The 15762-nt window shown below is 39.4% G+C and overlaps 2 protein-coding genes across 2 annotated transcripts in view; one reads left to right on the top strand and one right to left on the bottom strand.

Annotated features, from left to right (window-relative positions):
• Positions 1 to 15762, top strand: part of cript.L (CXXC repeat containing interactor of PDZ3 domain L homeolog) — a 23108-nt gene extending 7346 nt beyond the window's left edge. Inside the window, exon 5 of the mRNA XM_041562493.1 lies at positions 15237 to 15762. Within this exon, the coding sequence (XP_041418427.1) occupies positions 15237 to 15328 (92 nt within the window). The 3' untranslated portion in view covers positions 15329 to 15762. The remainder of the gene's footprint in view (positions 1 to 15236) is intronic.
• On the bottom strand, positions 229 to 7435 carry LOC108716420 (GTP cyclohydrolase 1). The gene is made up of 6 exons (XM_018262539.2): positions 7054 to 7435; positions 6307 to 6416; positions 5289 to 5344; positions 4147 to 4178; positions 3513 to 3597; positions 229 to 941 (listed from the first exon to the last, which is right to left on the bottom strand). Exons 1-6 carry the CDS (start codon positions 7331 to 7333, stop codon positions 815 to 817), a joined length of 690 nt encoding a protein of 229 aa, XP_018118028.1. The 5' UTR covers positions 7334 to 7435; the 3' UTR covers positions 229 to 814.

Below are 15762 nucleotides of genomic sequence, written 5' to 3'. Positions count from 1 at the left end.
ACATTTATCAACATTGAATCTCATTTGCCACTTAGCTGCCCAGATTGCCAGTTAGTCAAGATCCTGTTGCAAGTGTCACATCCTGGATGGAATTAATTGGGCTGATAGTTTTGTGTCATCTGCAAACACTGATACATTACTTACAATACCCTCCCCTAAGTCATTAAATACTCTCCCCTAAGTCATTAATATTTAGCTTTTTATTCAGCAGCTCTTCAGTTAGCAATTTCCACAATCTAGTGTTCAAATTCCCCTAGTAACCATGCATTAATTTGAATAAGAGACTGGAATATGAATAGGAGAGGCCTGAATAGAAAGAGGAGGAATAAAAATTAGCAATAACAATACATGTGTAGCCTTACTGAGCTTGCCCCTAAGTTTAGAGTTGGCATAACCCATGACATGGCTGTTCATAAGTTTTTAGCGGCCCCATCGCACAACATCTTTGCTGCTTTCCCATTTCCTTAAAAAATGTACTTTAATTTTCTAAATCCGGCCCTGGGTGTTTAATAACCCTTTAGAGGCAACTGTTTTTTTAGGACTGACCTTGAAGAACATGGGGTAGAAGTAGACCTGCGCTGGTGGAAAATACAGATTTTCTTGTACGACTAGTGAACCACACTCCTATTTCTATTCATCATGCTGCTCACAAAGAGACTTTTTGTTCCCAAAAAAAAAAAAAAACTTTTAATGGATTCCTTTATAATCATACACATTGAAACACGAAATGATTTTCAGCACCAGTATGTGAAACATTAAACAGGAATTCAGCAGAACACATGAACTAAACTGCTAGTCCCAATCTAGTTCTATGTTACTCCTTAATCAGAGAGAGGAATTCTTCCCTGGTCTTGGGATCTTCCAGGAATACTCCGTGCATCGTGCTGGTTATGGTGCGGCTATTTATCTTCTGCACTCCTCTCATGACCATGCACATGTGTCTGGGGAACACACAAATATCTCTCATGTACATTACATGGTTACAGTAAATACCTTGTGATAATTGCAAAGCTTCCTTTTCATTAACCAAAGTGAGAGCAGCCAATGAGGCTTTGGGCAATTTCTTCTAATAATAACGACAGTGATAAGCTAAAGTGCCAGAAGAGAAGCAGACTTGGCACAGCCTACGGCTTCAGAGAACCTAAATTTTGGGGAACCACATAGACTTAGGGGGTTATTTATCAAAGTATATAGTGAGAGGATCTGTGCCACTGCCACATAAAAAAAGTATATATATATACAGTATATATATCAAAAAATAAATGGCAAATCAAAAACAAAATCCAATATTAAATAAGTCAAAGAGGATTCACTCACAGTTCACCCAAGTCCCAGGGCGCAGATCCAAAACAGCAGTTCAAAAGAGATGTGAGGACCTCCAATAATGAAGCAACAACATTTGCTTCATTATTGGAGGTCCTCACATCTCTTTTGAACTGCGGTTATTTATCAAAGTCCGATTTTATCTCAACATTTTCTGCTACAATCTCCGATTGGGTTTTTGCGCTTATTTATTATATTTTCCCGAAAATTTAGTTACTGGAAAAAATCCAATTTTTTCGGATTTTTCACCCGAAACTCAGATTTTTTAAGATTTTTCACCCGATTTCTTATGCTTTTTGCCCGAAAACTTTGGGGTATTGCCTGAAACCCAGTGCACATCAAAAAAATCATTGGGACTTCTCCCATTGGGGTATATTTATCAAAGAGTGAAGTTAGAGATCACCACAGTCCGCTAGAGTGAAATTCCGCCTCTCTCCATTCATTTCTATAGGATTTTTAAAGGCGTATTTATCCAATGGTGAACTTTCACTTCCACCCTTTGATAAATACGCCTCTAAAAATCCCATAGACATGAATGGAGAGAGGCGGAATTTCACTCTAGCGGACTGTGGTGATCTCTAACTTCACTCTTTGATAAATATACCCCCGTTGACTTATATGCAATCTCGACAGGTCTGAGATGCCGGATTTTCTGATTCAGATTTTTTTCATCCTTGGGGTTTAATAAATTCCGAAAAATTTGTGATTTTTTTAAAAGTCCAATTTTATAAAAAAAAAAAAAATCACAATTTTTTTGGGATTTTTCCATTCAGAGTTTAGTAAATAACCCCCTAAATGGTTGTATCTTTTACAAAAAGGCATAACTGAGCTTTAAACGGGGTTGTTCATCTTTAAATTAACATATTCTGAGACAATTTGCAATTGGATTTTATTTGTGGTTTTTGAGTTATTTAGCTTTTTATTCAGCAGCTCTCCAGTTTGCAGTTTCAGCTATCTGGTTGCTAGGGTCCAACTTCCCCTAGCAACCATGCACTGATTTGAATAAGAGACTGGAATATGAATAGGAGAGGCCTGAATAGAAAGAGGAGGAATAAAAAGTAGCAATAACAATACATTTGTAGCCTTACAGGCAATTTGAACTTGAAATTGAAAGCTGGAAAGAATAAGACATTTGCTAAGAATTAGCTATTCTATAACATACTAAAAGTTATCTTAAAGGTAAACCACCCCTTTAAAGGACCAATAACACCACATTTTTTAAATACCAAAATAGCTATAAGGATGGGTAAGGTTTACTTCCCCTTGGCTTTTTTCAAATCTTCAGCTTGAATTTGACATTCAAAGTTCCCCATAGGAGAAAGGTGACGGCCCTGGAATTCCATTGTGTGCTGAACTGGAAATCGGCTTTGTACCGATGACCAAAAGCACCTGAGCTTTTTTTCAGTGTCTGCAGCTTAAATTTCTATTTCTATTCCTTCGGACAGCTTTGGGGGTAATGGTGTGAGCACAGATTTAAGCTGCAGATGCTGAAAAAAAACTCAGTTAGTGCCACCCAACAGGCCTGCCCAACGTATGTCTGCCTGAAAATGGAGCAGATATTGATTGGGCAGGTTTAATTTTTGCATCTGATCGATGACTATGAGGATTATTTATCAAAATCCGATTTTTTTTTTTTCTCCGATTTTTTAAAGTAAAAAAAGTCTGACCAAACTAGAATCCACGATTTGGTTTTTATTAATCACTGAACTCAATAAGATCAATTTGGAAAAAAAACTAAAAAAAAAATTGCAAAAAAAGACACGATTTTTTCAGGTTTTATGCCCTTTTTTTGTGAAATCGCTCGAAACCCCTATATTTTTTAGGATTTTTTAGAACTCAGTGCAGACCATGATATCTTCAGATTTGAATTGGAACCTTTGCCATTGACTTCTACAGGACCCCGGCAGCTTGGAGATTTTCGGATTCTGACTTTTAGCAGCCTCTGGGTACAATAAATCAGGGAAAATTCGAGTTTTTTATTTCCACTAAAAATTTGGATTTTACAATCAAAAAAAACTCGAATTTTCTTTGTTTTTGGCATTCTGAATTTAATAAATAACCCCCTATGTGATGATGCTGTCCTCACCCTGACGGCCTGCATAGCTCAATCTGTGATACTATCAATTTTGTATCCGATTAGTCTGGGGCAACACAATTTACAAGCCGAATGGCTTCAATACAACACTTACGAAGCTTCCATGACAACAGCTACTCCCACGGGCTGCAGAGCGTCGATAATAGCCAAGGCAATCTGTTTAGTGAGCCTCTCCTGAACTGCAAATAATACAACATTCATTCAGAGTGCAGGAAAATAAATGAAGACATGAATGTATTGTTGCTAATTTACAGCTCCATTTATGTATTGCGGGTTATTGCTCAGCAGATTTGGAGGGTTACAGATTCATTCTACTTCCCGTTACTGCTGAGGCTGCAAGTGATGTCACAATTCATACAACTGGTTCGACAGTCATCTTCTCTCCAAGTGCAAACGTTTTTTTTTTTCGTTAAATTGATGCGGTGCTTGTGGCTAGAAATCTCTGCTTTCAATATATATACGCATTGGCAGAGATTGATTTACTGTTAAACTGGGATTTAGGAATGAGCATTTACTATATACTTCTATATATATATATATATGTGTGTCTTTATTACTGCATTTCTCTGACATCAGAGTGATAATAACACACATGACGTGCTGCTGAGACTGTACAATACAGTACAATAATAAATAGTTATTTGTGTAAGAGTTAAGTGATCTATAACCATAAGCAATATATCTAGTTACGGACATTCACTAGGTTAAATGAAATGATAGTTACAGACCTTGTAGCCTCCGACTGTAAATTTCAACAATCCTGAAAGAAATATGATGATAAAGGTGCGTTATTGACTCCGTATACTAAGCTTGAAAGCTGCATCGGGCCCTGTAGCAAGAGATTTGTATCACAAATAGGGATGCACCGAATCCACTATTTTGGGAATTTAATAATTTTTGCATATGCAAATTAGGGGCAGGAAAGGAACTTTGGTGACAAAAAGTCACGTGATTTCCCTACCCGCCCCTAATTTACATATGCAAATTAGGATTCTGTTCCGCCAGGTGCAAGGATTTGCCTGAATCCTGCTGAAAAAGGCCAAATCCTCAACCGAATCCTGGATTTGGTGCATCCCTAACCTCAAAGTTGGTTGGCTGGTTTTGTATACTTTATACCGGTGACCCCCAAGTGATGCCCCATTGGTCATATCTCAACTCTCTCTTTATATTGTTTAAAGGGGAACTAAAGCCGAACTAAGAAGTAGGTAGAAATGTTGTACATGATATTTTGTGCTTCTGTACCAGCCCAAGGCAACCACAGCCCTTTAGCAGTAAAGATCTGTGTCTCCAAAGATGCCCCAGTAGCTCCCCATCTTATTTTCTGCTGATTCACTGCACATGCTCTGTGCTGCTGTCACTTACTGAGCTTAGGGAGCCACTCACAATATACAGTGCACATAGAATAGAAATGTCACAATATAAGGCTGATTAGTAATTAATACACATAATAACTACATGGCAGCACAGAAACCAGTGCAATTAGCATCAGAATTGAATAATCCGCAAACCTGTAGCATCAGCTTATATTACAGCCAGGGAAGCTCATTTTCTGCTGGATAATTAGTGAAGAGTCCTAAGCTTAGCTTCTCGAAGGTCGAGTGTTTTTATACAGGTCATGGAACTCCGAGGTAACTTCTAATATCCTCATATTTTACAACTGGGGGTACTTTATTTATTATAATACACACATTTTAGTGAGTCATTTGACAGAAATGACATCACAACTCACCGTTTATAACTGATGACATCACTACTTACCGTTTATAAGCATGTCATTTACAGGATATTCATGGCTTTTGTGTATTATATATATATATACACGGTCATACAGAATGCCCGCTTCTTTTCAAACAACATATATTGTACCCACCTTGCCAGTTTGCTCAGTCCGACAACTTTCTTGTTTGGTATGTAACCAATGTGCACCTACAAAGAAATGAAACATATAATATCCAGTTGTGAGAGGTTGGAATAGACTCATGAAGGGAACCCTCTACCCATAAGTCTGACCCTCACCTATACCCCTGAGCTGATTTCATAATGCTAAAGTTAAAGTGCATTTTCTGGTTCAGTGGAAGACTCCAAGCCCAAGTAGTTAGTTTGGATCTAGATCAGGGATCTCCAACCATTGTTACCCATGAGCCACATTCAAATGTTAGAAAAAGATTTGGGGAGCAACACAAGCATGAATGTCTCTAGGGATGCCGAATGAGTGCTGTGATTGGTTGCCCCTATGTGGACTGGCAGCCTACAGGAGACTGTTTAGCAGTACACCTGGTTTTTATGTAACCAAAACTTGCCTCCAAGCCTGAAATTCAAAAATAAGCACCTGCTTTGAGGCCACTGGTAGCAACATCCAAGGGGTTGTAGAGCAATATGTTGCTTACAAGTCACATAGAATGTATATGATTGTTTAGTTGAGGTCAGATGATCAGAGTAGAAGCCTAAGGAGACCTGTCAAAAGAGGACTGCATCAATGGATCAAACCTAAATGTAAAAATGTTACTGAAGCTGGCCAAACATTGGCCAACCCAATTTGGCCCAAAACATGGATGGCGAAATCAGGGCAATATCAGGGCATGGTCACCAAATGAGCGATTCTCACCGTGTATGGCCAGTTTTATTTTCAGCCAGATATTGGTCAGGCAGTAGCTAACTAGCCTGTGTAGGAGTGCAAGTCTTTGGTCTGCCTGACCCACTTCTTTCTGATAAACAGCCTTCTATGATCTGTCTATTGGGCAGATGTGAAAATATCTATTGATGCACTTCTCTTCCAATATGTCTGCATAAGCCCTTGTGATCAGATCCTTTGCCCATGGGACACACCAGCCTATAGCAACACTTACACATCTACTTTATATGCCATAAACACTTTGAGTTTTACATACTTTGCCAAAAAATGGTACCAGGTGATGTTCACATAGTGAGAAAATGTCAATGTCCTTAACAATCACAATCTCATCATGGTCTTCATCAAACACGGCATTGTTCATGACATCTGAAACGATAAGATAGCATTTTTCATGAATATATTTCTGTGCAAAACCTCATATACTATATGTGATGGGATCCCCCATTTCAGCTTGGTAAACCCAGTTACTCATATGGTACAGACCACAGGAGAAAATGAACGTGCAGTTCCTCAAGAAGGTTCCTCACGCTCTATAGAAGGACCCTGACACAACCAGGATGATAAGACCCAAAGTAGATTGTAGATCACAGTGCTACGCAATATGTTGGCGCTATATAAATACATGTTAATAATAAAGTCTAGTAGTAGATAGGACTCCGATATAGAGGAAACAGAAAAAAAAGGAGAATAAGAAGCACAGAACAGACAGGGAACACTAGTAGAAGAATGGGAAACCAAGACCAGGAATAGAAAAGAACAAATATGGACAGGGTCCAAGAAGACAGAAAATCAAGTAGTGGCCCCTTGATAACTAAGCTCACACAAGTCTCTACTGCACTGAGCACTATCAGAGCTACAGGGGTCATTCCATGCCATCCAGGATCCTTGGAGCTGTTACTTTCTCAAAGAAACAGAAGACCCATGTATGACGATAACTATATGATTCACTGGCACAATAGGGAATTTTTACAAGTAAACCTAAAGGATCAGACCAGGAACTCACCATAAACGGTTTCCTTGTATCCCTTAGTGAAGAACTGCATTGCTTTGGCTGCCCTGCTAGGAGTCAGGAGAAGACCTTCCCTCTCTGGATTCTCTCCCAGCTCCCTGAGGATGTTACTGTAGGCTTTCTCCAAAGCACTTGCTTTTTCTTGCTCATGTACGTCTCTTTTGGCTTGGTTTGCCTTGTCCTGTTTCAATCCCTTTTTTACATCAGTTGCTACAGAGTTGCTGACGTAGCTGCCGTTGGCTTCCCCATTCATATAGTTATTCATGACTTCCATTCTGGCAACACCAACCGAACAACAGGAACGTTGAGAGAGAAGCACCGACTGATGTTGAACTTACTGTGGTTCCACCAGAACCTCTTTATTGGTAGTGTTTCACCTCCCCATGACCAATATGACAAGTGAGATGACGTTGAACCTGCTGAATGGGGCACTTTTAGTCATTTATTGTTTGTAAAACCGTAACTCCTGTTCCCTGAGGCAACACTGCATCTGATTTACAAATAAATGGCAGAGAAGCAGGAGACAAATGGGTTAGACACACTGGGCTTCCAGGCAAACCTGACAGTTGCATGTTGTCCCATTCATACAGTATATCACGGATTCTGTGAGTAATGCGAGGTTAATGTGATTGTTGCAAAACCAGAACACTTGTAAGATCTCGAGTCATTAAGTGCCGCTTCCTTACATCAAAGTGATATGGATTCCGCAGCTTCTACTGAGAACTGAGGGGGACAGTGGGGCAGCTTTATGGCTACGATTCCCTGTGCCCCATACGGGGTTATTTACTAAACTCCCAATGCCAAAATCCTGAAAGATCTGTGTTTTTTAGTATAAAATCTGAAATTTTAGTGGCAAAATAAAAAACACTGATTTATTATACCCCAAGGATGGAAAAAGTCTGAATCCGAAAATCTGGTATCTCAGACCTGCCGAGGTTGCATATAAGTCAATAGGAGAAGTTCCAAAAATATTTTGATCTGTGCTGGGTTTCGTGCAATAATCCAAAGATTTCGTTGCAAAAATCTGAAAAAAAACGTAGTTTTTGAGTGAAAAATCCGAAAAATTTGTACAATTCAGTTTTTTTCGTGTTTTTTTTTCTGGTTTTTTCCCTGCAAACAAAATTTTCGAGAAAGTGTATTGATAAATAAAGAGAAAAAATGGTTGTGGAGTTGTTTTCAGAAAATATTGAGATAAATTAGGACTTTGATAAATGGGCCTCCCTGTGTTTGTTAACTGAGTATTAAAGGAGAACTAAAACCCCCTATAGTTAAAAGCCCCCATTTACCTTCTTCGATGTTTCTTTCCTTCATAATATTCAACAAGAATAAGGAACATATTTATCAAGGGTCGAATTTCGAATTGAAAAAACAAAAAGACCAACCAACTGAAGTTTATTTTTGGTCGAATAGGACCGTATTCGGCTGGATTCGAATCATACAAATCAAAAGAATAGCGCATTTGAAAAAAACTTTGATTGACTCCAAATAGGTTCTAGGAGGTCCCCCATGGGCTAAAACAACAATTCGGCAGGTTTTAGATGGCGAATGGTCGAAGTTGAATTTTTAAAGAGACAGTACATGATAAATTTTGATATTTTAATCTTCGAGTTTTTTTCAAATTCAAATTGAATTTGGACAATTCCCTAATCAAAATATACAAAAATAGCTAGAAATTCTAATTATTTTCATTCAAAAATTCACCTCTGATAAATCTGCCCCTAAGTGTCCCATCCAACCACACTGAGCTAAATTTGCAGAGTAGAGCAGCGGAGCTCAGGGGGACCATGTCCAGTGCTTCAGTATCTTCGGGAACTGAGCACCGACACTTCAGCCTTTGGTGCATGCGAAGTTTGAGTCGGAAAGTTAAGAAGATTAGCAAAAAGAAAGAAGAGGATCCGGAAGATACCAAAATGATGGAACATGGCTCCCCTGAGCTCTGCTGTTCTACTCTGCAAATTTAGGTCAGTGTGACTGGATGGGACACTTATTCTTGTTGAGTATTACAGTATGTGGAGAAGGCAAATGGGGGCTTTTAACTATGGGGAGGTTTAGTTCTCCTTTAATTCATGAATAAAAAGGCACAGTACTACATGCTATGGCAAGCATCTCCTTACCTTTTCTTACCTTTCCAGGCTTAGGGTTTATAAGGCAGTAACTGCTGATTTTAGATGTGTTCCACTGATTATGGTTTATGCTCATGGTATACTTATTATGGCTTTAGGCTCATGGCACACTTATGGCTTTAGGCTCGTGGTATACTTATTATATTTTTAGGCTCATGGCACACTTATGGCTTTAGGCTCATGCCACACTGATTATGGATTTAGGCTCATGGCACACTTATGGCTTTAGGTTCGTGGCACACTGATTATGGCTTTAGGCTCATGGCAAAATTATGGCTGTAGGCTCATGGCACACATGGCTTTAGGCTCATGGTATACTTATTATATCTTTAGGCTCATGGCACACATGGCTTTAGGCTCATGGTACACTGATTATGGATTTAGGCTCATGGCACACTTATGGCTTTAGGCTCATGGCACACTGATTATGGCTTTAGGCTCATGGCAAAATTATGGCTTTAGGCTCATGACTCACTTATGGCTTTAGGCTCATGGCACACTGATTATGGCTTTAGGCTCATGGCACACTGATTTTGGCTAATGTTCATGCCACACTGATTATGGCTTTAGGCTCATGGCACAATTATGGCTTTAGGCTCATGGCACACTGATTTTTTCTAATGTTCATGCCACACTGATTATGGATTTAGGCTCATGGCACACTTATGGCTTTAGGCTCATGGTATACTTATTATATCTTTAGGCTCATGGCAAACTTATGGCTTTAGGTTGATGGCACACTCATGGCTTTAGGCTCAAGGCACAATGATTACGGCTTTAGGCTCATGGCACAATTATGGCTTTAGGCTCATGGCACACCCACGGCCAGATTTGTGTCTGCATCGCCCCAAGGCCTCGCAGTCCTAGCGCCCGCTCTGGACTCTGCGTTCTCAATGTGGCAGGGCGGCATTGACCTAAAATTTTGCCGCCCTAGGCCCGGGCCATTGTAGCTTCACCACAAGGGCACACCAATATATTAATATATCTCTTTGAGCTGAAGGCACCAGTTCCAGTGCAGCAGTTTCTCATTCAAAGGAATGGGAAACCAAGCGGTGGGTTTGGGTGATTCTCAATTGGCTGAAAAATGCTTGCAGTTAATATGGCAGTTGCCAATAGACTAAAGGCTGACGTGCTACTGATATTGTTCCCACCATGCCCTGACGCAGTTGTCCCACTTAGTTAGTATTGTACCACCAGCTACTGGGGAACCTACAGTTTCACAGGTTCATATACACTGAAATGATCTGCAATTTGTATGTTTCCCCCATAGAGACTCCTTTGAAGATGGGGGGGACTATAACAAACACCCTGTCCTGCTGTTTTAACTAATTGCCGTGAGTTGATGCCGTCAGCAAACTGGCAGCAGAGATCACTCACATGCTCAGAAAGGGCTAATTTACCTTTACATCACATGAATATCAGCTGAATTCCTTGATATATTTGGAATCAAGCGACCTCTTGCTTTGCTCTGGTTTCTCCACGGGACTCAGCTGTGGGTGTTAAGGGGTTTATGTTATAAAAGACATTGGGCAAATTTGCACCTGGGCAGTAACCCATGGCAACCAATGGGATGCTTGCTTTCAGGGTTCAACCTGCAGTTGGCTGAAAAAAAATAATCATGTATTTGTTGCTATGGGTTACTGCCCAGGTACAAACTTGCCCAGTGTTTATAACTGAGCCCCACTACATTTGCCAGGAGCAGTCATCTATAGCAACCAATCAGCAGGCAGCATTTACTGGTCACCTGTTTAAAAGCAAATATCTTATTGGTTGTGATCGCTTATTATACAGTGTTTCAAGGCCCTATGACTGGGGACAGCAGATATATTTGGCTTCTGTAATGGTGCCCATGTTCCCCTTTTGGTCAATTACAGGTTAAAAGCAAGCCACAAGCTAACCTGGACTCTACAGAATAAAACCCTATAAATTATATCCTTTGCAATCGTTCTTTGTAACAGTTATAGCTCACACTTAGGGCAGATTTACTAAGCTCGAGTGATGGTTAAAAAGTTAGAATTTCGAAGTAAATTTTTGGGTACTTCGACCATCGAATAGGCTATATTCAACCATTCAAATTCGATTCAAAGGATTCGAAGTAAAAATCGTTCAACTATTCAACCATTCGATAATCGGAGTACTGTCTGTTTAAAAAAAACTTCTACTTCATACTTCGCCAAATTAAAGCTACCGAAGTGCAATGTTAGCCTATGGGGACCTTCCAGAGCACTTTTCTTAGTTTTTTTTTGGTTGAATAAAAATCCTTCGATCGATCGCTAAAAATCGTCTGATCGAACGATTTCTATTCGAATACGATAAAAAACCCTCTACTTCGATATTCAAAGTCGAGGGATTTCAATTCGAGGGTCTAATTTCGAAGTTTTTTTAACTTCGAAATTTGACCCTTAGTAAATCTGCCCCTTAGACATGTCCTTGGGTCACATAAATCTAATTTGGCTATTATAAGAAGACAGGTACCCCCTATTGTAAAATATAAGAATATTAGGAGTTCCATGATCTTAATATGGGCATTAGCTTTCTCTGTGAGATCTTATATCAATATGAGTCTCATTATTCCATATAAACCCACCTATTACTTCTAGCAGAAGTCATCACGTATAGTTCAAGGCAGCAATCAAGGCTAAAGGGGAACTAAAGCCTAACTGAAGAAGAAAGTAGACATGTTGTACACGATGTTTTGTGCTTATGTACCAGCCCAAGGCAACCACAGCCCTTTAGCAGTAAAGATCTGTGTCTCCAAAGATGCCCCAGTAGCTCCCCATCTTCTTTTCTGCTGATTCACTGCACATGCTCTGTGCTGCTGTCACTTACTGAGCTTAGGGACCTACTCACAATATACAGTACACATAGAATAGAAATGTCACAATATAAGGCCGAATCCTTGGTGAAAGATTCGGCCGAATACCGAACTGAATCAGAATCTTATTAGGGGAAGGAAAGGAAACAGTGGGAAAAAAAAAAATTTGTGACGAGAAGTCACATGATTTCCCTAACCGTCCTAATTTACATATGCAAATTAAGATGCGGTTCGGCCAAGCACAAGCTTGAAAAAGGCCGAATCCTGAACCAAATCCTGCATTCGTTGCATCCCTAGTTTCAGGGTTGGACTGCGCCAGCACCAGGAGAAACCCCGATTGGGCCCCATTGACACAGGCCTGCCCCCCACCAGTGCATTGGGAGTGGAAGGGTCGGTGCATCTTGTAGTCAGGTGGACATCTGAATTCTTAAAGGGACAGAACATAATAAATTGAATTTGAGCTATTCCCTAGTCGAATTACACTATTTTGCAATTCGACCCATGAATTTGCCTCTAAGTCTACTAGAAAATCATATAAACATTAAATAAACCCAATAGGCTGGTTTTGCTTCCAATAAGGATTAATTATATCTTAGTTGGGATCAAGTACAAGCTACTGTTTTATTATTACACAGAAAAAGGAAATTATATTTCAAAATTTGGATTAGTTTGACAAAGTGGAGTCTATGGGAGACGGCCTTGGAGCTTTCTGGATAATGGGTTTCCAGATAACGGATAAGGGGAGTTTGCCACAGTGGTAGGAGGAGTGGGCCCTTAAAGGGGAAGTAAAGCTACTGAAGCAGTTTATTGCCAATAGTACAAGCTATAACACTATATTTATTCTGCAGAATGCTTTACCATACCTGAGTAACCAGCTCTAGAAACTCTCTCTGTTTGTTTAGGATAGCAGCTGCCATATTAGCTTGGTGTGACATCACTTCCTGCCTGAGTCTCTCCCTGCTTACGCATAGGGCTTTGGGCTCAGATTACAGCAGAGAGGGGAGGAGGGAGAGAGGCGCAAACTGAGCATGCTCAAGCCCTAGCCCTGGAGGTTTAAGCTGAAAACAGTTAGTCTGATACAGAAGCCCATGAGTACACAATAGAAGGAAAGAAATGTGCTGTTTCTTTTGACAGAGGACTCAGAGCAGCATTACCTTGAGGGTTTACTGGTGTATTTATATAGACCTTTCTGATAAAACTTACTTACTTTTAACCTTTCCTTCTCCTTTAAGGTTGGGGTCCGGTGGACCCTAGACCCCCCAGTCTGACCCTGAAGGACGTGTTGGTGCAAAATAGTCAGTTGGCATGTGGAACTGGTAATCTGTAGATTCTGGCAAATGGCAGAGGGGCTGCTGTAAGATGCCATAGAGAGTTACTATTTATTGGGCCCATGGGGGGTGTTTGGGCCTCTGTGTAGTTGAAATGCCAGGACCTATATGAGTCCAGTCAGAGCTTTCCTTCAATGACAGGGCTGGGATACATTACATTATCACTGTATTATTTATAGTGATAGGTTACTCAGCACATTACAGAGACAGAACAAGCCCAGAGGCAGCTTTTCCTCTCAATTTTCCCTAAAAATTACACTTGTTCTAAAACCAGATCCAGAGCCCAGATCTTATCTCCCAGTTGTGCTGCATTTAGTGTTACTGTGTGTGTAGTAAAGCGGATCCCCAGGGCTGAAAATAAATCAGAGTCACTCCACCTCCATGCGCTCTATGTCTATGACTCATCCAGGTCACGGTATAACTAGTAGAACTAACGATCACAGTAACTACACCGTATTCACAACCTTGTGACTTTCACTTGTCAACTCTTTGGATAGTTCCACTGCACCATTGTGATAAGTGGAAGAGTTTATATGCTGAGGATTTCCCACACCAGTCAGTTGAACTGAAGAAGTTGCTCAGATGAGTAGTGGAACGTCTTCAATGATTACTCAGCAAGTCCAGTTGCTCTAGATTTACTTCTACAGATATGGGACCCGTTATCTGGAAACCCATTATCCAGAAAGCTCCAAGGCTGTCTCCCATAGACTCCACTTTGTCAAACTAATCCAAATTTTTAAAAATGATTTCCTTTTTCTGTGTAATAATAAAACAGTAACTTGTACTTGATCCCAACTAAGATATAATTAATCCTTATTGGAGGCAAAATCAGCCTATTGGGTTTATTTAATGTTTATATGATTTTCTAGTAGACTTAGAGGCAGATTTATCATGGGTCGAATTGAAAATTAGAATTTTTAAATTTGAATTTCGAGTTAACTTTGGTGTAATTCGACTAGGGAATAGCTCAAATTCAATTTATTATGTTCTGTCCCTTTAATAATTCAAATTGGACTATTTGCCATCAAAATCCTGCCAAATTGGTGTTTTAGCCTATGGCGGACCTCCTAGGATAAATTTGGAGTCGTTTGGTGGACTTTTGAAAAAAAAATTAATTTTTTTTTTTGTTGGTGAAAATGCTAATCGAATTTCATTTGAATTCGATTTGAGTTTGCAGGTCGATCCTATTCACCCGAATTTAAAAAATTAAATTTTTTTAAATAAATTTCGATTGGTCGTTTTGTTTTTTAGAATTTCGAGTTTATGGGAGTTTATAGAAGTTTTTATAAACACCCATAAACTCTAAATTCGACCCTTGATAAATATGCCCCTTAAGGTATGAAGATCCAAATTACAGAAGATCCGTTATCCAGAAACCCCCAGGTCCCGAGCATTCTGGATAACAGGTCCCATACCTGTACTTGACATGCACTCTATGTACAACCCAGCACCAGCTACTGAGGCCAATGTCAGATTAATCGTCAAAAGTCCAACAAATGTAACAAATATCAAACAAGTAGTAATTTCAAGACTTACTGCTAATTTAAAATAGGTTCAGAATCCATATCCAATAGATTTATACAATCTATCATTTATTTAGTGTAGCATGTCACATCAAACTCATAATTCAAACCTAATGGTAACTCTATATATAAATTAAAGATCCAAAAAACCTCCCTCTAAACTAGTCTTACTTTCTCAATACAGGTATGGGACCTGTTATCCAAAATGCTCGGGACCTGAGGTTTTTCCATATAATGGATCTTTCCGTAATTTGGATCTTCATACCTTAAGTCTACTAGAAAATCATATAAACATTAAATAAACCCAATAGGCTGGTTCTGCTTCCAAAAAGGATTAATTAACTGGCGAATTTACTCACCCATCACTAATCATCATTTCTTTCTTCAGAATTGATCTTCATGGAAAATAAATGTAGAGGAAGGAGGGTCAAGATAACACCAACTGCATCATGGGAAGCATCAACCTCCATAACCTGCTGAATGAGCCAAAGAAATGTGTTTGAGAATCTTGTAATGGGTTTATAACATTTTGGAAAAGCCTTAATGAATTTTCTGTAAAAATTGGCAGATCCAATGAATCTTTGCACATTCCTTTTATCAAAGAGCCATGGCTAATTAAGGATAGTCCATATCTTCTTGGAATTCATTTGAAATCAAGGAGCAGAGATAGTAAAGCCTGACAATTGTATGCTGACTTTAGCACAGAGCAAGAATAAGAAGCTTCTTTCTCTTTCACACGAAGATCATGTTCCTCCAAAGGTGATGAAGAGATAAAAGAGGTCATTTACTATAACCCTAAATGCAAGTGTTGGCGGAAAAAAGAGAGTCCTTTAAAGGAGAAGGAACGGCTAAAACTAAGTAAGCTTTATCAGAAAGGTCTATATAAATACACCAGTAACCCCTCAAAGTAATGC

The sequence above is a fragment of the Xenopus laevis genome, chromosome 5L (genome assembly GCF_017654675.1).
Source record: "Xenopus laevis strain J_2021 chromosome 5L, Xenopus_laevis_v10.1, whole genome shotgun sequence".
NCBI lineage: Eukaryota > Metazoa > Chordata > Amphibia > Anura > Pipidae > Xenopus > Xenopus laevis.
Note: the sequence above shows the minus strand (reverse complement) of the source record. Positions and strands in the feature narration are given on the sequence as shown.

Coding starts and splice junctions, on each gene's coding strand:
- LOC108716420 (XM_018262539.2), bottom strand. CDS start 7,333: ATGGAAGTCATGAATAACTATATGAATGGGGAAGCCAACGGCAGCTAC. Junction 3,598..4,146: donor TTACAGTCGGAGGCTACAAG/GTCTGTAACTAT, acceptor TATTATTTGCAG/TTCAGGAGAGGCTCACTAAA. Junction 942..3,512: donor GCTGTTGTCATGGAAGCTTC/GTAAGTGTTGTA, acceptor TGTGTTCCCCAG/ACACATGTGCATGGTCATGA.